This window comes from Equus asinus, chromosome X, assembly GCF_041296235.1.
Source record: "Equus asinus isolate D_3611 breed Donkey chromosome X, EquAss-T2T_v2, whole genome shotgun sequence".
NCBI lineage: Eukaryota > Metazoa > Chordata > Mammalia > Perissodactyla > Equidae > Equus > Equus asinus.
Window position 1 is genome coordinate 15,236,403 of NC_091820.1, and position 24,980 is coordinate 15,261,382.

At 42.3% G+C, this 24,980-nt stretch overlaps 1 protein-coding gene across 7 annotated transcripts in view; it reads right to left on the minus strand.

Annotated features, from left to right (window-relative positions):
- The window catches only part of SH3KBP1 (SH3 domain containing kinase binding protein 1), a 314,407-nt gene that overhangs the window by 73,155 nt on the left and 216,272 nt on the right, over window positions 1-24,980 (minus strand). For all 7 annotated transcript variants that reach the window (XM_070502189.1, XM_070502186.1, XM_070502192.1 and 4 more), the window contains 2 exons: window positions 24,885-24,960; window positions 13,401-13,495 (listed from right to left, as the gene is read on the minus strand). In XM_070502189.1, coding sequence (XP_070358290.1) covers window positions 13,401-13,495; window positions 24,885-24,960 — 171 coding nt within the window. The remainder of the gene's footprint in view (window positions 1-13,400; window positions 13,496-24,884; window positions 24,961-24,980) is intronic.

Sequence of the window (24,980 nt, forward strand, 5' to 3'; positions counted from 1 at the left end):
GGCTTACCTGTTGTCTGTCCTGAATTTGTTATTTGTTCATAATTGTGGTAGCAACTTAAAAAGTACTTCTAAAATGTAGGCCACATTTTCTCAGACACTATAAGTGCCCTATTTGAGTTTAGATTGGAACTTATAGATTAGAAATAGACATGCTAAAGCAAAAAATGAAAAGATGAAAATGGGTTCACCAGCTGATCCAAATGAAAAAGAAGAGCATTCTGCTCGGTCAATCCTCCTGGTGGTCCGCTGTCCCCACGCTCCCTAGTACCATTTCCCAGAAGTTAGCCAGCATGGCTGTTTTCCACGACCTTCTCTGATGGAAGTCATCATTTGAGGCAAAGGTGAGTGTTGTACAATTTTGGTGTGGCTGCTGAGTGAGCCTTGGAGTACCCTGAGGGAGTCTCACCCCCTCAGCATCCTACCAGCAGTACAAAAAGCACTATTTAATATTTACTAGTGAACGCTTTCTACACGGAGCTTTGGGGGGCTGTTGAGAGAAAGCTCCATAGAAGCTGGAGAGCAGGAGCACTCAGCTCTGCCTCTGCTTGTTAACACCTCCCCAAGAGATGCAATTATTCTGCATGGCTGGGATTTCTGCTCAGAATTTCCAGCATCCCCATAAGTTAGTTACTAACGCAGGCTTATCGACATCACAGTTTATGAGGTAACAGGGCAAAAAACAGAACCATGGTCTATTTCAGTGTCAGAAGAAATGCCTGGCAGACCACAATTAATGAGGGAAGCCGAGGAGACAGTCCCAGGGACAAGCTCACTCAAGAAAATGTCACATTTCAAAAAAGTCAACATCCTGGGCTCACTGAGGCTTAGGCAGTCATTCATGGCTTTCTGACACTGGGACATCATGACCTCAAAGAGTTCACCTATTTGTAAAAAATCCTGACTTTTTATTGGGCAATAACTTACAGGCTTTGCTATACTTTTTTTTTTTTTTTGAGGAAGATTACCCCTGAGCTAACTGCCGCCATCCTCCTCTTTTCACTGAGGAAGACTGGCCCTGAGCTAACATCCATGCCCATCTTCCTCTACTTTCTGTGTGGGACGCCTACCACAGCATGGCATACCAAGTGGTGCCATGTCTGCACCCGGAATGAGCAACACACAAAAAGCAGTAATCAAGTTTCCTTTTGGTCATGCCAGTATTAATGGAAGCACACACTGACGCCTGAAAACTATATTCAGAAATGTGCCCTCTCCATGTCTTTCATAAGCTACCCATACCATACCTCACATTTTCCTGCTTCTTCATACATATAGCAATTTGTGATTGTATGTTCCCAACAACTGTGCAAGCTACATTGTTGAGAGACTGGATTTTGTTGTCTTCCTTGCAAGACAGTTGAGTTTTGTCATGGTGGGCAAATTACTTGCAGATCAGCTTGACCTATCAAGCCTTGGTTTTAGGTTTTATTAGGTTGGGTCCAGGGGGGTAGTACTATTCCTATGGCTGCCTTTTTGGTGTTCTCAATTTGATGCCATGTGTGTTCAGCAGAGTTTTCCTACTCTGCTTGGCCAGAACTCCGACATCTCCCATCGCTGGTGATTCACTCAGCTCACAGCCCACGCACTCTCTATACTTATTTTCTGCCAGGCCTGGTGGAGTCCTGCCCTAATGATGCACTTAATAGCTTAGTATTTGGCCAAAAGCTCAAGGGACCCCTATATACAGACTTCTGGAGCTCTTTCTTTGCACAGCTCACTCCTCTGCAATTCCTTGCCCTGAAAATCCCAGCTACCTCGGCAGCCCTGAATTACAATCTCTGTTTCCAATGAATCTTCTGTCCAGTGAATCTTCTGCTCTGTTTGGGTTCCACTGTCCCACGCTGCAATTTAGAAAGTGCCCCCAGGCAAAGAGCCAGGGTTGATGTGGAACTCACTTTGTGCTTCCCTTCTCTCAAGGACCACATACCTGCGCGACGTATTGTCTAACGCCTAAAAACAGCTGGGTCATGTATTTTGTCCAATTTTAAAATTGTCTGTGGCAGGAGAGTAAGTCTAATACTCTTTACTCCATCATGGCCGCAACCAGAAGCTACAGTCTCGCTTAGAAAGATGGTTTCTTTAATTAGAGTGAAGTTATTTTATTCTAGATATAATAGAACTTTAAGTTCTATCTTTAAAAGTCTGAGCTATTTCAAGGTCTAATTCCCATAAGAAGTCCTAGAGAAAGAATTTCTGAAATAAGATATATACAAGGGTTTTTTAATTATCCTGGAGTTTCCTTTGCTAGTCATATGCAGCTTTCTCTAACAAGGAAGGTGGAGCATTCCTTAAGGAAAAGTAGAGTGAGTGTTAAACGTCTTTAGATGGAAAAGTTAAATACATGCAGTAAGTTAGTGCCACTCAACCTTTTTCAGATAATGGTGCACATATAAAATGATAATATTTGGATGACATACTGCTGGAGGCCAAACGATGTTGGAGGCCATCAATCCAGAGGGGGGTTCCAACCACCTAAGGCCCTTCCCATCCACCCTGGAGAGCTGAGGGGATCACTAGCCTACACTCCTATAATCCACTCATAGCACATGGGTTAGGAAATGCTACAGACGTAACCTCTAAGTCCAGATGTCACTAAGAAATGAGAAAAAAGCTGAACTCAAATCCTAGTCCCCAGAAAGAGAACAGAGCTTCCACAGGCATTATGAAAGGCAGGCAGGCAGGCATCAGGAAGGCCCGAGGGGATTTTAATAGGAGACAACCCAGAGCAGAAGCCCCAAAGGCCTCAGTGCTCACAGCCTGTTTCTCTCTTAGAAAAAGACGCTTCTATCTGGAGCCTCTTCAGAAAATAGCACCCAAATAGACGCTGCCATATTGGCCCAACTCCAGGGTCACCATTCACGTTGGGCACCCCCCAGAGCTGAGGGACATGGCTGTATAGTTTGTATACAACAAATATAAGAGAACTGTTTGCTGATTTCATTATTTCATTTGTAGTTTATATAATCTTAAGTCTCAGGAAATATATGTGCTTTTAGCCTCTTTTTCTAACAGCTAAATGAAAGAATTTTTACCCCCATAAATCTACTTCAAAAATCATGTGAAAAGGAGATGTTCCCAGAGTGGGCCTTTCTGGTGTATTTGTAATCTGGCACGTGAACGAGTCACACGCAAGATGCAAATTGTTAAGGTAGCACTTTTATATTTTTTTTGTCAAGTATGTGAAGTTACGTAACAATACGTTTTCACAGAAACTTCTCATTTTCTACTTGTTAGGTCATTTACATTGAGATGACCACTTAATGCTAAGTTTTAAAAGCTGTTTCTAATGGCACCTTCAGCTCCTCCAAAGTACATGGCTAATGGCACTATTTACCTCTCAAGGATGTGCATCCTACAGTTGAGTTTTCATTTTCATTTATGTTTAGAGAACTGGATTGATTCTGCATCCAAATACACACTTTTCTTCTACTAAAAGGATAGTAGATACAATAAAAAATCATTTTGCCTCATTGACAAAGACACTGACATTTATAAAGTATCTTTCTTTATGTTTTAAGAGATTTTCTTGGCTCCTGCACCACCTCTAGGAGACACAAAGAAGGCTAGAAGGATGAGGGTGGGGGAGTATCTTCATTTCATGGATAAGCACCGGGAAGGAATAAGAAGGGAAGGGCATAGCCATGCTCATTATGAAGGTCAAGAACACCCAAGCCAGCTACAGCAGCTATTGGTAAATTCCTAATTTCCCACCTTCTATCTTCATTCTTCATGAGACAAATCTACATTTCTTTCAAACTTTTCTATTAGGAAAACTCATTCCTTTGCATAAAAATTTGCTTGGGGTCATTTTCTCTATACTCAGCAAAAGTAGCTTCTAGGCTTTGTGCAGTGAGGGAAAAATGCAATTCTCAGGTCAAATTCTGGCCCTCAGGCTGTTCAGCTGAGTCCAGGCCTGAGTGGTGGAGTGTGGCACATTTGTTCACCACCCTGGGGGAGAAGGGGCATTGGGGTATAGGGGGGAGGGGTAGGGAAGGGTCCAATATGGGAGATTCGTGGTCTTGTATAACGAAGAATAGTCTCAAGATGCAGAACAAAACCAAGGCCGTTAAAATTCATGCAATTACCTATCAGGCAATTATTTACTAAACACTGGGCTCAGACGGCCTCGTAAGAAAAACTGACCAACCAACAACATTGTCTTCACAGTATCTTTACAGAGTAAAAGTTTTTAATTTTGCCAAAGTCCAACTTAGCAGTATTTTCTTTCATGGATTGTGCTTTTGGGTCATGTCTAACAACTTTTTTCTCCTATGTTTTCAGAAGTAACTTTTTATGCTTTATATTTTACATGCAGATCTATGGTTCATTTTGAGTTAATTTTTTGCATAATGTGTTAGATTTAGGTTAGAGTTCATTTTTTTTATGGATGTCCAACTGCACCAATCTCTTCTTGAAAAGATTATCCTTTCTTTATTAAATTTTCTTTGCACCTTTGTTGAAAATTAATTGGTTGTATTTGTATAGGTCTGTCTCTAGACATTCTATTTCAGGGGCCAGCAAACTATAGCCCACGGGCCATATCTGACCTGCTAGCTATTTCTGTACAGCCTACAAGCTAAGAATAGCTTTACATTTTTAAATGGTTTCACTCATATGTGGAAGATAAACAAACAAACACACAGATAAGGAGAACAGATTAGTGGTCATCAGAGAGGAAGGGGGTGGGGGGAGGTGGAAAGGGGCATATACACATGGTGACGGATAAAAACTAGACTATTGGTGGTGAACAGGATGCAGTCCATACAGAAACTGAAATATGATAATGTACACCTGAAATTTACACAATGTTATAAGCCAATATGACCTCAATAAAATAATTAAAAATATAAAATAAAAGGAATCAAAAGAATATTTCAAGGAACGTGAAAATTACATGAATTTCAAATTTGTTTCCATCAATAAAGTTTTATTGGAACTCAGCCACGCCTGTTCATTTACATCTACGATTCTTTCACATAGTTGCAACAGAGACTGTATTGGCCCATAAAGCCTAAAATATTTACTCTCTGGCCCTTTACAAAAAAGTTTGCCCAGCTCTGGTCTAGGATATGAGGATTCTTACATACAGCCATGCAGAACCTCAGGGGCTCTCTCTGTGTTGCTACAAAAAAAAAGTACCGTAAGGATAGAAGCTTTAAATAGAACCTCTGAAAGCCCTGAGGAAAGCAGAACAGGAATGCATTTAATAGCCGGCTACCCTTTCCAACTAGGACTAAAATATAAAAGCCTTAAGTGAAACTATTCTTAAAAGGATGAATTTTACCGCACTATATAGTTAACTATAAAATGGGGAAAATTTAAGTCTAAAAGGTATTTATTTTTAACGACATTTTTCTTAAATATCTCTATGAGTCATAAACTAAGAAAAAAACATTTGTAATGGGAAAGATGACAGGTTAATGTGATGAATATAAAGCATTTTTATAAAAATCAATTGGAAAATAAAATTTTCAACTTGAGTAATCATTTTTAAAAATGCAAACACCTATCAGATGAGCAGAGATTAGAAAGAATGATAATAACCAGGGATGACAAGGATAAGGAAACATTCTCATACACTCCTGTGGGGAGACTAAATTGGCACAATCTTCCAGAACATCACTTAAATGCCTTTAAAAGGCACTGAGGTAGCATTACATTTAGCAATTTATCATCAGGAAATAATAACAACTGCTAACATTTATACAGCATTTACTATGAGCCAGGCATTCTAAGTGCTTTACCTACTTTAACTCACTCAATTTTTACACCACCAGGAGGTAGATACTATTATTCCATTTCACAGATGTGGAAACTAAGGCACAGAGAGATTAAGCAACCTGCCCAAGGTTATACAAGTAGTAGAAAGTGGCAGAAATAATTACATGCACAAGATTTACAAAGTGATGACTACATGCCTAAACATGGTCTAAAATAGGAAAAACCAGAAACAAGCTAAATATAAGAGAAATGTCATACTCTATATATTAGGACACTAAGGAACCATTTAATCATGTTGCCAAAGAGAGGCATGATATATTCTGGACGAAGAGGGTTACAAAGTAGTATGCATGATATGACCTTATTTTTATTTTTAACTGCAATTGTGTGTGTGTGTAAAAAGTCTTGAAGAACATAGCTCATTAAGGGAGGTAACTGAAGGTGGTAAGGTCACAGGTGATTTCAACTTTTCTTTGTATTTATCTTTCTTCTCCAAGAGTAAGTATGATATATGTAATTTTAAAGTATTACTTAAATGTGCATCCCATGCTACTTTGCATTGCAGAAAAGTATATTTTAATAAAATGGAAATGTGAATGTAAAGAGCTTTGAGATACCTTAATAAGACAGGGGCTATACAACTATAATAAATTACTTTTTATTAAGAAAAGTTAAAATAAATAATAAAAGGGAATTTCAGGGCAAGTACTGACCTTAATTTCAGGATAGTTCGATATACCAAGAAAGAACTTCCAGTCACTGGGTGTTTGTCTTTTCTCCTTCCTATAATAACTTATCATAGCACTAACTATAATTTAACTTTTATGTTTCTAAAGCACTTGCAGCCACAACATCTCATTTAATCCTCACAACAGCCCTCTTGGAGTAATACAAACAGTAAGGTTGGAAATAGAAAACAGAAAGAGCTTCTCTAACTCTTTAAGACATCTGTAGATTTTTCAGTGTACTGCAGGAGAAAAGTATCCCAAGATGGTGTTGCAAGGATTACTAATGTCCTGACACTAAAGCACAGCAGGCTGGAGAGAGATGACAATTAGGTTGAACGAACACAGGATCCCTTTGGACAGTTTTATATAATTTGTGGAGGCACATAAAGGTGGGAATTTACATCAACTGCAAATTCATCTGTCTACGAAAAATCTGCAATCACCACCATCAAAATTTTGGGGTGGCATTGTTTTGACTGTCTACTGGTAAACGAAAGAGAAATTTTCTCCACCTCAAGTCCTATGCTTACCATCCTCACCTAATTGAAAACTGTGCTTGTGATGGTGAACAAGCTCAGCGAGGAAGAGTTTTGACCACATGCACTCACGGCGTGAGGAATCTTCTCACCCACCCCAGGGTCCCGGTTCCTTTAAAGAGGAAGAGAAAACAGCAGCAAACTGGATTCCTGGGGATTTCTAATGCTCTGAGGAGGAGATATATTGTGACTTCTGTCTCCAGTAAGAACGTATGCAGTCTAACAGGACAGACTACTGCAGGAAACGCATCCAATGACATAAATGACTCATTTGCTGAACACTGACATTTTTCAAATGTGTGTAAACCCAGATGATCCCAGACCTATGCTTAACTTCTTCATTCACTCATAAAACATGTCCTTCTAATGGGTCTGTCACTATGTCATCATTTTCAGGGTGACACCTGCTAATTTACTCCTCACCCTTGAGACCACATTTAATCCTAGCATTTTAGCTCTGCTAAAAGCTTCAGGAGTTCAGAGAGAAAGGGTCAAGGCCAGCAATCTATTTAGCTGATCGGCTTTCTTATACCAAGTTGAGAACCTTTCCTGAGATTCCTAAAACCACTTCTCTTTGAGGAAACATCCTTACTTCCTGTGGGGCATGAAGCAAGGTAGTCTGAAAACATTTTTCTCATGAATAAATGTTTCAATTAATGAATTAATGGGAGGGAGGCAGGAAGGGAAAATAAACATTAGAACAAACGAAAGAACATATAATCATGGAACGACTTAGGAAGGAGCTCAGGCCTCCTGCCTTTCTTCCTTTTTGCTTTCTCATAGTAAAAGCAGACAACTAAGTGGCACCCAGGCCCAGAAGAAAAGAGGAGGACAAAATATGCTGGGCATGGGAGGAAAGTGGAGGAAAGAAGAGGACAAAGAGGGCTTTGGGCACAAGAAGAACCAACATTAGCCCTGAGCCAAGCTCATCGTTTCCTCTGCACTAACCATCATTTCATTTCTGTAGAGGTGACAATGGAATTAGAAAGACTTGGATGATCCTGACCTTAAAGATCAGAAACACGGACACCAAAATGCTAGGGGATGGGGTAATGGTGTGGTAATATCGTTTTCCTGATAAAATAATGGTAACATCATTAATTTAGAAAGAAAATCCCACAGGCACTAGATATCCAGCAACAAGGATTACTCATTGAGTAGACAAGTCACCTTTGGGAGTGACTGAGCCCTACCTGCCACAAGCATCTGACTGCCCCCCAGGAAACTTGGGCAGTACCGCCCTGCCTAGCCCCCAAGTTCAGGGTCAGGAGATGCCTCTGCCCTGGCTTTGCCACTGACTTGCTGTGACTCCCTTGGGAAAGTTGCTTCTGTGCTCTGGGCCTTAGTTTCTCCTTGTAATCTGGACAGATCACCCATGGTCCCACCTAACTCTCCCAGGGCTGCTGTGAGGTTGAACTCCAGAGAGACTCGTGAGGGAAGAGGAAGATGATACGAAGTCTTGGGCTCTTGCTGCCAGTGGCCCAGAAGGGTCCTGCACTGGGAAGCTGCTCATGCTGGTAGATTGAACAACTATTAAGTTAAATGCTCAACTGTTGTCTAGGAAAGGAGGGAGGAAAACCCGTTGAGGTCAAGATGCAGGAGGCTGGGGGTTAGTTGGTATTCGGTCCTAACTCTGACCTCTCAGCAGGTCTAGCTCCAAATACCTGGGGTCCTTGGTTTGATACATCCTTAGGAAAAGGTGAAACTCCTAGTTTATATTTTTGGTGTGGTCACCTTATACTCCTACCTTTAGCTAATCCTCTGTGTTCCCTCTTTCTTTAGGGAGCATCCATTGGATTCCTTCCCCAAACATCAGCGCTGGCTTATACTGTCTCTTTCCCCTTCACTCCATCTCTACTGCTCCACGATTTTAGTCAATAATACGATCTTTCTTAGTGTTTACCTCGATGCTGTCAAATACGCTTATACCCATGAAGAAACAGGGGGTTATGTCTGCTTTGTTAAGGGTCAAAGACACAGCTACTCAGGGGAGCCTTTTTTATAAGAAATACCTAAAGATCCTTGTTTACAAAGAGGTCACATGGGAAGCCCTTCCTCCCGGGTGAGGGGGCTGGGAGGGAAGGGCCATCATTCTGAGGCCAGGAGGCTGTTGGCCAAGGGCAGGAACATCGTCCCTCTCCAAAGCTGGGCTCACTCTGCCCCAAGCGGCACCGGCCTGGCAAGGAACATCCTTCAAGGGCGGCCACCGTCACAGCTGAGCCTTGGCTTGACCCCACCAGGCTGCGCTCAGCCCTTCTCTCGGGAGCTTCTCTGGTTGGAAACCAGACCCAGAGGCTTCTGAACCCTTTCAAACATGCTCTGAGCACAAATCAGGAAGGCAGGGATGGGGGCGGCAGGAACACAGATGAAGGAGCTATTTTTGAATGACTAGAAATAAAAGCTAAACACAGGTGTGTTCCACACAAGTGGAAATGTTCCCAAATCCACAAGAATTCTTTATAAATAAACTAAAAAACAAACCATTCGGGTTGCCACATTTCATCCTAGTTTCCAGAGGCACACACAAATAGTTTGGTTCTTTGCACATTATTTCAGGAACTGCGGAGGGCTCATAGGTACCACTAAAGGTGTCTGACTCATTTTCTAGAAAGCTACACAAAGTGACAATCTGGAGCTAAAAATGAGGGCAATGCCTGCCCTGTGACTCCTGCCACAGCCCAGAAAAGCAGAGCAAAGGGAAACCACCTTAACTGACTATAAAACAAAAACACCGCCAGAATTTAGGGTAAATTGAGAATCTCTACAGCAAAAGCAATCAAATTTAGAGAACAGCAATTCAAGTTTTTCATCTCAACTCATACATACAATAAAGCACCATATCAAAATGCATACTAAACAAATCATGATGAAAATATTCACTTTACAGTATGAATAATATGCAGTCATCTAAATGAACTTCTCAGTGATCCCTTAACTCAGAGCAAGAGGTAAGACTTTTCTACGTCAGCAGGCTTTGCCGGACTCAGACTCCATTTTTCACATTTTCAGCAGGCCAAATATTTATGTCATATTTTCTTTCCAAATTCTGGCTGAAATCTCACCCATTGTGAATTCTCACCTATTTTAGGTAGACTTTTCACCATTGTTAGCTACTTCATATCATGGCATTCCAGCCCCAGCAGCAAACTGGGCCCAGCCACAATACCCCTGACATTCCCATTTCCGAGGTCAGAGAAAGAGCAGCCAACGTTGAAGTGACAATTCCTAGGATTACAGGTACCACTGGTGGGTCCCTCCTTGTGAGGGGCACTTTATACACAGCATCTTTGTAAATCCTGACAGCAGCCCTATGAGGTCGGCTTTATGGCTGAGGAAGCTGAGGCTCAGAGGGGTTAAGTGGCATGCCCAAAGACACACAGCCAGCAATGGTGGAGCTGGGGTTCAAACCCTGGTTTCTCTGAGCTGGTAGTCTATGTAGTAATTATCATTTTAATGTGCTACTTCCAACAAACCGGAATGCTGGGTCAAGGCTGGCAGATATTTTATGAGAATAAAAGTCAAAATCTGCAGGAATACAGGATATCAAGAGACCTGATTTCACAGATCATATAAAATAATAATAAAAACAAAATGATAGAGCCTAAGGGACCTTTTTTAAGCAACGAGTTCAAAATGGGCCCAAGCACAGGATGCAGCATGAGTTAAGACTGGCTGTATTATTAGTTACTGACAAACCAGCTAAGTGGGTAGGCAGAGGGCCTCCCAGGCAGCAAGAACCTGGTCCGGGTCAAGTTAGAGAGGACGCACAAGCAGGATGGGGATGTCCCGGGAGAGTTCATGTACAACAGCGATGGGGACCAAGGCCAGAAAGCCAGACTGTGGCCAGACTCCCGGGGCATGCGAGGATAATCTAGCTGGATTTTACAATAAAGGAGAGGAAAGTCATTAACGGCTTTTGTTGGAGTAGAGGGGTGACAGGGGCAAAGTGCTGTTATGGGATGATGAAAAGAAGGGGCCACGGTGCTAGGTATGAAGCACCCCTCCACCTTTGACCACTCCCGGGCTCTCCTCCCAAGCAGGTGCTGTAGAAGGTGCTGGAGAAAGGAGGAGGGAGGAGGCCCAGCTTTCTGCTCACTCGGCCAGGGGAGGTGCAAACCAGCCTGGGCCTGGCTCTACCACGGACAGGAAGTGGCAGGGACACAGGAAGGCAGAATGTCTAGCTTCTGGTGCTGCTGGGCTGGGGAGTGGGGGCAGGGCGAGACCAGAGGAGGCACCCCATGCCTGAGGAGCAGGATTTGTGTGCAAGTCAGGTCAAGAGGCCAGGTGCACAGCGAGGATGACAAGTGCCCATTTTGCAAATGTAATAGTAATATCCGCAAGCTGCTTCACAGTTTCCAAACTGCTTCTAAATACATTAAGCTATGAAACCAGGGAAATCATGTGCAACTCTCAGGACACTCTTGAAAGCAGCCTGTCACATCTGCCTGTTCCTCTTTCCCTACTGTATGGATGGGACCAGGAGAGAGCCCCTTTCTGACTAAGCTGTTTAGAAAAATCTGCTTCTTTTTATCAGACTGGATCTCGGGCTGGGAGGTAGGAATGAAATCATCAAGATGAATGTGTTCTCATCACACGTAATCAAACGACAAGCACTGGAATATAACACGTTAAGGTAGAAACACACGTGTTCAGATAAGAGACCATCCATGGTGGTTTTTTCTTTTCCCAAAACCTAAGGAATATTACTGATACATCTGGTTTTCAATTAAAAAGAGGCTGCCTCCCTCCAAACAAAAAGAAGAAAGCGAGTCCCCCCTCCTTGCAACGAATGGCAGTTAGTCAATTCTCTGGTTGCTTCACCATTACCGGGGAAAGCACTCTACCCCTTCCCTGCAGGAGTCCAGCCAAATGTCTGTGCTAATTATCAAAGTGTCTGTATTATGCTTCACACCCATTTAACAACTTCCTTATTCCACGTGTTTGGTTAAGGGTCTGATTCAAAACAGGAAATGCACCATGCGGAGCAGCAGCCTGAAGGAGGCGCGGACGGATGGGGAGAAGGGTGGTCAAGAAAGAGACAAACCGCTCAGCCTCCTAGGCAGGAAGGAACAGGAAGGGCAGCATTTCCCCTCCTCCGATTTCCTCCTGCCACATCTAACACCTACAGAGATATACTGCAGTAAGTTCAGGGGAGAATAGTTTACAGGTAAAAAGATGGACGAGCTCTTGGGCAATCAGACAGCAGGGAATAGTTTGCTCTTCCAGAAAGGCGCTCTTAGCACTGTCTAGCCCACTTTCATATAGAGTGGCTGAGAGGGCCAGCTCTCACCCTAAAATAATCTGACCTTTGGCAAGCCACTTAACCTCTGGGGTCATTAGTTCCCCGGCATCTTTGGCTTAGGCTCTGAAAACGCACAAACATTCCCCAAAGGCAAACATCCTTGATTATAAAGGTAAATCCCACTGATCACTTTATGGACAAACTTGGGGGTGTGGGATGGGGGGGCAGGCAGCACCATCGCCCCCCACCCCGAATAATGGTCAGAGGCAGTGGGACCCAGGGCCCATCTCCCACCCTAACCCCCAGTCTCTCTCCCCTTTGCCTGCATCCTTCACCTTGCCAATGCTTTCCCACCCTGCACAAGGGACAGGCAGCCAGGATGATCTCCTAGTCACACTTGTGCAAGGGAATTCCTCCTTCCCCGCCACTCACTCGGATACAAGAAAAAAACCACCTCACCCATCTTAAAGGCTGTTTAGCTTTCCATCATATTCGACCATCATAAAAACCCTGTACTTCAGAGAAAAGGCCATATATTCTAGGAATCGCCTAAATAATGTATCTTTCAACCACCTACTTGGTGAGTACCATTGCATGAAAACATAAACAGTACATGGTCCAGGCCCTGTTAAGTTGCTCACTTCACACAGATTTTATAGCTCTCTCTATGTTTACAGGGCGCTGTCTGTAATGATAATAAAATTGTCCAGCCTTCTTAGCCCAAACAAGACAGGCAAAATTCTCTCAGGCATGCTGTCTTTGATCTGAACAGCAAACATTCTTTAAGTGTTTTCTGCCTGTGAGGCTTTTTAAAGCCCCTCCTTGAAAACCTCATGACCCGGAGCTTTGCAGCCAGGGCTGCTGTGGAGGGCCGGCTCTCCAGCCAAGGAGGCTGCCTTCCAGGTTAGCCCTTCTGGGACACGCTTTTTCTGCAGGGCCACGCAAATCTGCATCTGGCTCCAAGGCCAGCAGAATCAATTTGATTTTCAAGTTCATTCATTTACCTGGATACATTGGACTTAGCCTGATCAAGAGGAAAGATGAAAGATTCTTCCTCAAGAGTTCAGGACCAGAAAAATCAAGTGTTTCAAGGGATAAAACAAAAGCTTGTACTATCCAGTCAACACCCCAAAGTGGTTCACAGTTTAGAAGGCAAGAGGGAACTTTGTTTACCTTATTGATGAGAGTGACTATATCTCCTTCTTTGATTGTCAATTCATCGTCATTCTGTGCCTCGTATGGAAATATTACTTTGCAGTAATCCTTGCCTGTAAGAAGAAAAGAAAACACAACCTTTATAACGCTTTATCTAATGAGCTGGCCCAGAAGACGATGTTCTCTATCACATTAACTTCAGGGAAAACACCCTTAACAGATAGGATATAACTACTGCATAAAGAAAGGGTCACTCTCAGAAAACTACCTCCAATTGCTCATTTTGGGCTCATGCATATGTATTCTCTTCATTTTTTTCCCCTCTCAAATCATGTGACGTCATGAAATGCCATTGACTGCCTCACTTCTCTCAAGCATAAAAGCAAAAAGGTTTCCTTGGTCTCAGGAAAATAGACGTGTATATTTTATCTAGTCTTTATTTTATAGGCTATTTTATACACTTTTCAGGTACACGAGTAAGCAGACATAACCTATAAAGAGCAAAAAGCTTAAATCTTGCTCTCACTGCCTTCTTCCACACATCACTACATCAGAAACAGGACATTTGTGTATGTTATAAAGTCAACGTGGTACTCAAAACAATGAAAAAGCTCCATTATGAAACAACTTAAGAGAGAGCTGTAGATGTATTTGTATGTGAACATGTGTCAACCTCAAACAGCCAACAAATACTGACAAAATGTTCTTTACATACACACATGTGGGGAGTAAACTCATTCGAGTATGTCCCATGGCCTCTCTGTGGGAACCTGCCTGTTCATAGATGGGGCTGTTTCATCAGCAAGGACAGGCACCAGACCTCAGCAAAGAGGGAAAACATGAAGGCCACTCAAAACGAGTTCAAATATGTCCTGAATCACATGCTTTTGAAAGTCTGTCTGATGTTAAATCTTCTCCATTTACAGAAAAGCACCAGTTTAGAAGACAGCGAAAGCATTTGTAAGGTATTTGGGAAATCAAGAGTTGGAAAACTGGGGTTTGATGACTCAGGAAAGAAGATGGAAAGAAAAATCCAAGGGAATTAGTGTCTACCGGGACAGGCATTTATTATTCTGCATCAAAGCCAACAATCCTAATGGCTTTGAATGGCCTTAGGTATTTCCCAAAGTTTAGGTCAGTTTCTGCAGACAGATCATAACCTAGAGCTATCTATGTAAGTATCAATTATATTGTCCTGGTACAATTTATATCACTGAAATGTGGTTTTTTAAATTATGGTTAATGTCACATCAAAGAGAGTGATATAAAAAATCAAAGCAATTGAAAAATCTATAATACAGACACACTGTGGTCTAAGGTTGAGATGTGACAGGGGAGGGGAGGTGAAAGCAAGGGGGAGAGGGAACTAGAGGGACTCACTCTGTTTCTGTGCAGATGTTTCTGTTTTCTGTCCCATGGCTGGAAGGTATCAGTTACATCCCCTATCCTAGAGCTAGAAACCTTCCATCTCAGATACTCTGGGCCCCTGATGCCTTGGGCTCATTAACCCGTGCTGAGGGGCACTAGTTCCAAATGCCATCAATACCAACCTTTCTCCATATTCCTCAGCCCACATAGTTACCAACGTTCCATCTCTCTTTAATTAGTAATAGCAAACCTCCCAAATACTGAATCTGCCAAATGTTCTAAAGGGAGGGAAAAAGTTAAGCATCTCTAAATTGGATAATGACAGCTCCTCACCAATTTTCCTATTGACTGTGCTAGTGAAATATGAGTACCCAAACTCAAAACTTACAACACTGAAAGAAATACAGTATCATTGAAGAACTGCCTAGGAGAGTCTCAGCTTTAAGAATAATTCTTTAGATTGAAATCATGGAGAAGTTTTACAAAGAAGACATGACACCTGTGGCCAACAAAGAAAAGGAACAAGTCATGTATCTATTGCTTTCTGTCCAAAAAAAGTTAAGTGTGGTAGTAGATGCTGTTGGTTAACTTCCCAGCAGCAATTCCTCATTCCCTTCCTGGTTCACAGAATTCTGATGTGTTCAGGCATTACATTCAGGAATGGGGAACCCTCCCACAGCCCTAGGGATGAGTGAAACATGTCTCGGCAAATAATATTCACACTCCCCTTTGCCAGTGATTGGTTTAGGGGTGAGCATGTAATCTACTTCCAGCCAATGGGATGTGAGAGGAAATTTGCTGGTGGGGAGGCTGTTAGATTTTGTTCCCTGATAAAAAAAAAAGAGATGTTAGGAAAATAGCTGCCCCTGTCTTTCTGCTTTTAACATTGTTTCATCCTTGTTGGAGGACGGTATAATGTTTGGCACTGTTGCATTCATAGTTCAACCATGAGAGGAAAGCCAAGAAAATCACAGAGGAGGTGACCCTGAGCCCTGACACTGTTGAGACGTCTGTCAAATTAACCAACTTCAGGAGGGCCTGTCTCTGGATCTCTTGTTACCCGACGTAATAAAATTTTATTGCTTACCACTACTTTGTGGTCAGGTAGGTATTTATCACTCAAAGCAGAAGGCGCCCTGACACGAAGGAACTCAGTAAAAGAAAGAGGACACTTCCAGTTACCTCCTCCAAAACACTCCTGCCTCCTCCCAAAAAAGCCTCTTGCTATGCATCCTTGTCATTCCCTTTCCATCAAACTCTTCCCTTGCTACCTCGAGACCTGGTCCACAGCAGAGACTCAATAAATGAGTATGGAATTGACCCGTAACCAACCTCGTGAGAAGACATTTACAAGAAAGTACTAGCATGCCTTTAAAATGTTTCATGGGGCCATTTTGTTTTATGCCCATAGTTTCCTATAAGTTAAGGAGGACAGGTGTACCTCCGCGGGTTTTTTTGAACAGCTTTAATGACATACAATTTAAACACCATAAAACGCACCCATTTTAATTGTATAGTTGGAAGAGTTTTAATAAATACAGTTGTGTGTCCATCCCTATAACCCAGTTTTAGAACACTTTCATCACATAGCCATGTCATTTTATGTGTGAGGCATTAGACACAGAATTATCTAGAAAGTACCAATTTTAGATAAAAGGAGGAGATCCTGGTGCCAGTGGCTACTGTCAACTACCACTCTCCGTAAATCAGGTTCCTGCATCATGTCTCCCCCTTCTTTGCATCTTCAGAACCTGACACAGCTCCCACTCAATGTTTCTTGAGCCCCTAGTGACACCTATAAAGTGGAGGAAAATTTGAGGGACAGCAAAGTAGGAGGAGAGGATTCTGAATCAGGAGTCAGGACAGTCAAGACTGGGTTTGGTCCCAGCTGGGCTGTCCTGAGCACACGACCAGAGGCAATCACACTCTGTGTCCACAGGTGTAGAATGAGAGGCCAGCTAGAGGGCAGTGAGAGGAAAGTTTGGTTAACTTCAGCAGAACACTTTTAGCAAATTTAATCTTATTCCAAAACTCCAAGATAAAACAACTAAAAACAGAGCTGTTCTGGTGAGAGAGTAGGGCTCCTATCCACATCCCCAAAAACCTCCCAATGAAACTCTGGAGGCTCCAAGGAGCACACTGGGCTAGACCTCAGTTCCTGCCAGCTCTGACATTTCATGTTCCTAGTCACAGGTACTGTACAACTCAGAACACTCTTGATCAAATATGGCAACCATCAGCCTCACATTTTATGTTATTATGATATATCTGAAAACAAGAATTTGTCTTCACTTCTGAGGCACTTGGGCCCTAATTCAGCAGTATCGGAAAATAAAAGCATTATGCTGGTTTGGATGTACCAATGGTTTTAAGATACTCAAAAATAAACATATATGCAAAAAAGTATTAATTCTGAGACTATGATTTTAATTTTATAGTATATGGAATGAAGATCCTCCCTGCTTTAATTCAAACATTTATTGAGTCACCACCATGAAACAGCTCTTGTCAGTTCTTGGGCTGTGATATACAAGTCAGTCCAATCACCCCCTTCGACTCCCACGTGGAAGTGACAACCTAATGCCAGAAAAAAGGTGAGGGAAAAGAATGACAGGAAAAGACAAACCCACAAATAAGCATAAACTCACTCTGACAGAATATTGTTGCCGTGTTTCAGAGGAAAGCAAGATTACATTCAGGAGAGTTCACAAACGAGGAAGAATTTGATATGCCTTGAAAGAAGAATACAATTCCAAATCCTTTTTGGACGTGGGAAGATAATAAATTTTAAATGAGTAGCAGACAGAGATGGAGAGGAAGGGAAGGAAATTTTTGGAGGCAGGCATTTTCCATCTATTCATCAATTAGATGGATTTAATTAGTCCAAGATCAAATAGGAATGAATACACACATACATATAAAGAAATAAAGATATAATTTCTACAGTGATTGAGATGATTTTGTCTCTATTTTTTCTTTAGAAAGATTAAAAAATACTAATGAATTAACATGACTGAAATCCTAAGTCAGTTCTTAAGCCTTTTTGTCTTAGAGTCCTTTAAGAATCTGATAAAAAGCAACGACTCTCTCTTTGCAGAAAAAGGGGAAAAAAACATAGACACATTCAAATGTGCAGAGAAAATGTGTGTACAATCTCAGAAGGTTCAAGGACCTCGAGCCCCCTGCCTAGTTCCAGATGAAGATCCTCTGTACTAATGAATGACTGGCATTCCAATTTTAAGAAACTTGTTCTATTAAAACCACCAAGAAGTCCAGTCATGATTCACATGCCCCCCCAAAACACATTATTTCAATCTCTAAACTTCTAGAAACTTACATGAGATTAAAAACAGACTGTTCAAGGAATTGAACTCACATGCCCAGATCCCATGACTCCCTTCAGCTTGTTTTATAATCTGTTCACATAAAAAACAAACCAACCAACTTAAAAAATGCCCTCAGCTGAAAAAAAATAAAAGCACAACAAACAGAATAAACATACCAGCAAGCAGAACATATACACACATACACCAGGGAAATAACATTAAATCCAGGATGATTATCCGGGCGCAATTTTTGGACATGAAGATCAAAACCCCATGTGTCAGAGTCTGGTAGAAAGCCTTCCAGAACTTTCAGCAGGGGTGTAAAGTACCAGGTCATGCCCAGAACTCTTTTCCTTTGGGATACTAGAACAAAAGTATCAAGCTCAGTGGCGTCTGCTTTCACCAACATCAAAATCTGAAACTCTTTCATTAAACTGACAAATATTATCTGAGACGCTACTGGTTCATAATTCCTTATCCAGAAGCCCTGGGGACAGAATTTTTCAGATTTTATAAATATATTGCACATACCATATAATATATAACATTCTCAGCTGGGGTCTGGGGCTGCACCCAACTATCAAATACATTAAAATTCTGTAGCAAATGGATGACTCATCACCCCAAGTGGGATAAATAAGGGCTATACATAGATGCATGTTATTCCAGGATAAGTTTTATCACCCAATAAGTGATAAAATCTTTTAGCTTTCTGACTTGCTGTATTTTGGAATTATAATAAAGGTGTGGACTTCTATTATGTTCTGGAGCAAAGAGACTAAGTTAAATAAGACTAGTTTCTGGTTCTCAAGGAGCTTATAATCAAAGAGAGAAAATGAGGTGAGTATACACAGAGCTCTTGACAAGGCAACGGTATGGAGAGGATGAGAGCGATGCTTTCAGCCCTAAGCATCCAAGTATCAGAAACGGGGAAGTCATTTCCCAAAGGAGAGACTCAGGGTACCTTCCTGGGGGAATAAAATGGCACTGGGCTCTGTACAGTGTTCTAGGTCTTTGATCGGAGGAATACGGGTGGGTGGGGTTCCCAACCATTCCTGATGACAAGAATGATGTAGGGCTCCTGTTACTATGTCTTCCCGGATACCTTCCCCGGGGATCCCAATCAACAGGTCTGAGGCAGGCCCAGGAAGCCACAAGCACCCTGGTGATTTTCATCAGCAGGGAAGCTTAAGAAACATTAGTCTAGGTCAGTGGTTTCTATGCCTGAGTGGCCATCAGCACCAAGTGGAGGACTTATAAAAACAGAACCCCCAAGGTTTCTGATTCCCTAGGACTGGGGTAGGGACTGGAGATTTGCACCTCTAACAAGTTCCCAAGTGATGCTGATGCTGCTGGCCCAGGGACCACACTGTGAGAGCCATTGATTTAGCCATGGGTATTAGCCAAGATTCAATGCTAGAAAGGAGTGAAACAACTGTGGGGACCTGGAAGGTAGACCAGAGTAGTGGTGGTGCCAGGGCTGGGTATACCATATGATAGATTTAGATGGGAAGTCCAGTCCATGGTCAGAGTCTGAGGATCCAGGGCTAGTGGGGAGGGCTGGAATGAATATTAGGCTCATCAGTTGTTCAATAAATATTAACTGAGCGTCCATTGTGCGCCCAGCAGCAGAGAGGCAACAGCATCCTTGCGGAGCTTATTACAATCTACACCAGCGGTTCCCACCTGGGGCAAGTTTGCTCCCTAGGGGACATTGGCAATGCCTTGGAAACATTTGTGATTGTCACAATGGGGAGGAGGGGAGAAGGTGGTGTTATTGGCACCAAGTGGGTGGAGGCCAGGGAGGCTGCTAAACATCTATAATGAATACAGAACAGCCCCACAACAAAGAGTGATCTAGTCCAAATGTTAATAGTGCCAAGGTGGAGAAACCTGGTGCCTTGACACCGCACACAAGTGTAGAGCCTCATGTCAGGGGGTCTGGACACAACATTACACATCTATTTTAACTTGGTGGTTCCCAAAGAAACAGGACCTAGTCTACCTCGCAGTCCAGACCTACTGTGGACCCCTATCCACACAGCCCTGCTTTGCTTTGAGCCTATCAAAACACAGCTTTGTTTAATTTTCGCTACATTCCCCCGTTCCTCCAAATCGGTAACCACTCTTTTTTCTTTTGTTTGGTGCGAGGCTCCACAGGTCCTCCCCTGCAGTCATCTCGGTGTGATGCGCCAGGAAACCTGACTTTGTCAGACAAGCCTGGTTTGTCCTGGTGCTGTTAGGCTGACTGGTCTAGAGCAGGGCTAGGAAGAAGAAAGGGTCTGCCAAGCCCCACGGAATGCTGGCAACCACTGCTCACCCCTCAGAAACCTGAAATAAGCTCAAGGGTCTCATGTGAACAAATGTGTACTTTTCCTCCTGGTGACCGTGAACTTGAAAAGGGGGACCCATGGCTACTGCACCACTTTTACAAGATTCTGTCCAATACAGAGACTGGTAAATTGCAAATCATTTAATAGTCTCCATTTGCTCCACCACCATTTGTTATGTGCCCACTGAGTCCACGGCACTATTCTGGGCTTTATGGTGGGGATACTGAGCAGAAAACACAGCCTGCACCTTGAGGGACCAATGATAGCCACAAGGCACCATGTGTCACCATTATAGGGGACAACTCCTAAGAAGCAAGTCAACTGAATGAAGTGATCAGAAAAGTGGTACGAGCGTCCAGCGAGGGGAGAGGAGACGGGGAGAGTTTAACCTTCGCCCCACAGTCATCATCGATTCAGAAGCCTGATCTGCCTTTGTGCAAATTCTGTCAAGGATTATTTGTTTCCTAACCCACCTGCTCAACTGGTCTTCTGAATCTCTAAGACTGAAGTGTTTGTTCAGAAAGATGCTAAATAGTCCTTTCTCTGGGCTATCTTTCTAGCCCACCGAGGCCACAAAATCTGCATCACTTGTAGTAAGAAAGAAGGAAACTGCAGATGCGGTGAGCTGGAGGAACCTCAGGGCACTTCACTGATGAATATTTAGACAGTTTTCCTCTTGTTATGAAAATTATGGCAATCTGTTCCCCAACATGCACTCTAGATGAATTTTAGTATCATAAAAGCTTTATTGAGGAGGGTGGAGATGATAGTTATTCAAATAAATCCTGATCAACTGAGTTTCACTTTCATTCAAAAAATACCAATTCATGTGAACATTTTTCAACTCATCATAACTCTTAATCCTGATGTGAGTTTGTACTTTAGCATGCTAAGGAGACAGCGGTGCAGGGAGGAGCTTCTCTCCTCTGAACAGCTGGGCAATGTTTGACATAGGTTTGTCTTCCATCTAGAAGGAAGGAGGCTGTGCTGCTCTCAAGTTCAGGGTCATTTCTAATAGCTGATCAGCACTCTGTGTCCTTCCATTTGAACACAGATGTTGCATCAAAATCTGAAAGCAGTGAAATGTTCCAAATTGGAGGGGTTTTTTAGTGGACTAGGGTGCTTCATGGAAATCATGGGTGAAATTATCCCAGAATTTGCTCTTTACAATGAAAGCCAGAGAGTGCGTGAGGGGCAAGATTAAATTGCAGAATTTTTCTCCGGGTCCATGAAAAATGTTTGTCAATAAACACCTCTCGAGGCTTCGCTGACAGTGATAATTCTCTTTCCTGACTTACTACCCACTTACATGCATATTTACACCTCTGCCAAAAAACATCTTCGCATGTTCCTACTGAATTGTTCATATCTTTCTTTTGTCTCTCCCATCTGGCTGCTCAATTCGTTGACTGCAGAAACCTCTCACTCTCAATAGTAAAGTTTTCGGAATTGAATCAGAAGATGAAGATGCTGGGAGAAACCTCAGGAGTTCTCTCTAGTACAACCCTCTGACTTCACAGACAATATATACAATGAAGAGCAAGGTCAGAGAAATAGAGTTATTTACCCAAAGTCACACAGCTAGCTAATAACAGAGCTGGCCCTAGAATCCGTGCTTCCTGACTCTCGGCCAAAACACACCACCCAGCCTCTGTAAAAGCACTCTTCATTAACAACCCATCCTCCCACCATGATGCTTCCAGAGAGCCAGGTGGATGGATGGACATAGTTAATAGATACTTATAGGACTGAACAAGGCTTGGCCTAGAGCCGGGATCCTCCCACATGCTTAAGGGAGTAGAGCATTCAGAATTGTGTTAATATCCAGGCCCACGAAGCCCATCTTAGATCCCAGAATTACTCTCAAACTACACTGTCCAATATGGTGGCCACTAGGTACATGTGGCTATTGAGCACTTGAAATGTGGTTACTCCAAGTTGAAATGTGCCATACATGTAAAATACATACCACATTGTGAAAGCTCATATGAAAAAGAGTGAACATATCTCATTTAATAATTTTATATGAGTTACATGTTGAAATGATAATATTTGGGATATATTGAGTTAAATAAAAGATTTTAAATTAAGTTCACCTGTTTCTTTTTTCTTTTTTAAATGTGGCTACTAGAAAATGTAAAATCGCCTGTGTGGCTCACATAATGTTTCTATTGGTCAGCACTGCTCTAAAACACAGCTAAACTCCCGCACCCACCCACCCACCCACCTAATCCTTCCGGAAAGACTTGAGTCTCCTACCTGCGGACATTACAGAGGGTGACAAGAAAGCATCAAGGGCATGCTCCTACCCTAAGGCCAGTTCTTGAGACCTGAGGATTAGTCACTTAAGCATACCTTGCAGACTGTCCTGTTCCGTGCCACATCCTTACAAGTAACATGCAAGTCCCTCCTGCTTAGCCTTCTCCAAAAGCAACCCACAAGTCACCCAAGGTCCTATTTACTCTGGACAGAGTCGAATAATCTAGAGGGAATTTCTACTTCACTTCTATTGAAATTGTTTTCCATCAAGAATAGTTCTCTTCTTCTCAGATTATTATTTCTGCAAACACGAAGTCAGGTTGGTGAGGGCCACTGGTTGTCACATGTCACGAGGATAGCCTGTCCTAGAGACCACATTCCAATTACCTTTGAGGTTTGATGTGTCTTCTCCTTTTCCTTCTCCGTTCTACTTCCCACTCCAGCTGTCCAAGCAAACTTCCCTGATAACCTTGATCATTTGTAACCTTGCTAAGAGCCATAACTACAGAACGAGCAGTTGAATGGAAAGAAGGATGGGCTACTGTCCAGCAAGAGAAATGTTTTTAGAAATGGATTAACTTTCAGTTCTTGAAAAAAATTTCAGGACTCTTCAAGAATCTTGAAGATTTTAGTGCCTAAAGGTGGGTTGAGCACGATAAGCCTATAACCTGCTTGAATAAATGCAGGGCCAGTTTCTCCTTAGGAACATTTATGAGCTCAGAACATTGGTTCTTGAAGTGTGGGCCCTAGACGAGGAGCAGCAGCACCTGGGAATTTGTTAGAAAAGCAAATGTTCAGGTCTCACTCCAGACCTACTGACTCAGAAATTCTGGAGGCGGGGCCCAGCAACCTGGGGAGTTAGGACCAGCTCTCCAGGTCATTCCGAGGCACACTGAAGTTTGAGAACCGCTGGATTAGGGCATTAGACTAGTGGGCTTTCTGTCTATTTTCCGGAGTCTGATTGTACCATTAACAGATGGAAGCCCTGTAGACCTCATCTGAACCTTAAACATTAAGACAGAGCTCGAGCATCTGCATCAATATCATCCATGATTTATTTCTCTAAACTATCATTTTTGGCTTGGCAAGTCCCATAAATTCATTTTCTTATGTCTAAAGCTGCATCCCTTATTTGCTCTCAAAACTACATGTTTTGCACTGCAAAAGGAGCTCCTGGTATATTATTCTGCAATTAAAAGAATAAATCTATGCTTGCTCTTATATTAATCAAAATTACATATGCATGATATATCTTCTCTCAATCTTCGACTTTCCAAACTAGATGAGTAGTCTGTCCACATTATCCTCATAGGGAAATATGAAGCTGAAAACCCAAAACAAAATAAAATCCCTAGAAGGGATTGAAGTACTTGTTTCTGACTAGAGCATGTTCAGAACCCCCCAGTTATTGGAGGAATGGCTAAAAGAAATGGAGAGTTGCCAAATTTACCAAATACAAATACAGAATGCCCAGTTACGTTTGAATTTCAGATAAACAACAAATATTGCATGGGACATACTTATAACCAAAAAATCACTCATTGCTCATCTGAAACTCCAATGTAACTGGGCATCCTGTATTTTATCTGGCAACTCTAGAATTTGGAATACCGACCTTTGGGAAGGTTTTGGGGAGACAACTGTCCCCAAATACTTAAAGGGCCGTTGGGAGAAAAATGGGCCAATATCAATATAGACCCAGAGACTAGATCCCATGGGTAAAAATCACAGGAAGAATATATCTGGCTCAACAGAAGAAAGACATTTGTATCTAGAGGGATTCAAGGAGAGATGTGCTGAGGTTGCTGGCAGCAAGTCAAGGTTTGGGAATGCTGGCTGAGTAGTTAAGCTAAAAGATAAGGCCTCTCTGACTTGAAAGCCTGTGAATCTCTAAATTGCTTGAGTTGCAATTCTCTAGAATCTTTCTGTCTCTTGAACTATGCAAAGTGCTCTGGGTAGATATAGATAAGCCCCAGTTCTGCACATGGGCTAGATACATAGGGCAGGAAAAAAGCACATTCTATAAAGGAGAAAACCCCTAAGAGTTTTGAATCTAACCTGTGCCCAGGTTAATGAAACACACTTGTATGCATTTTTTTCTGATGTATTTTGAAAAGCCAATTAAGATTACATAAGGATTTTTTCAAAAGCCTTTCAATTACAGGGAAAACCCTTAACTGCTTTCAAACGTGAGATGGATAAATGAGGAAACTCACTCTTTGTTCTGCTGTCCATTTCTGTTTTTGATGAGTCTGGAGTTGCTGTGGTTGGAGGTAACTTCTTTCCAATAGTCTGAGGGGAAAAAAGATAAT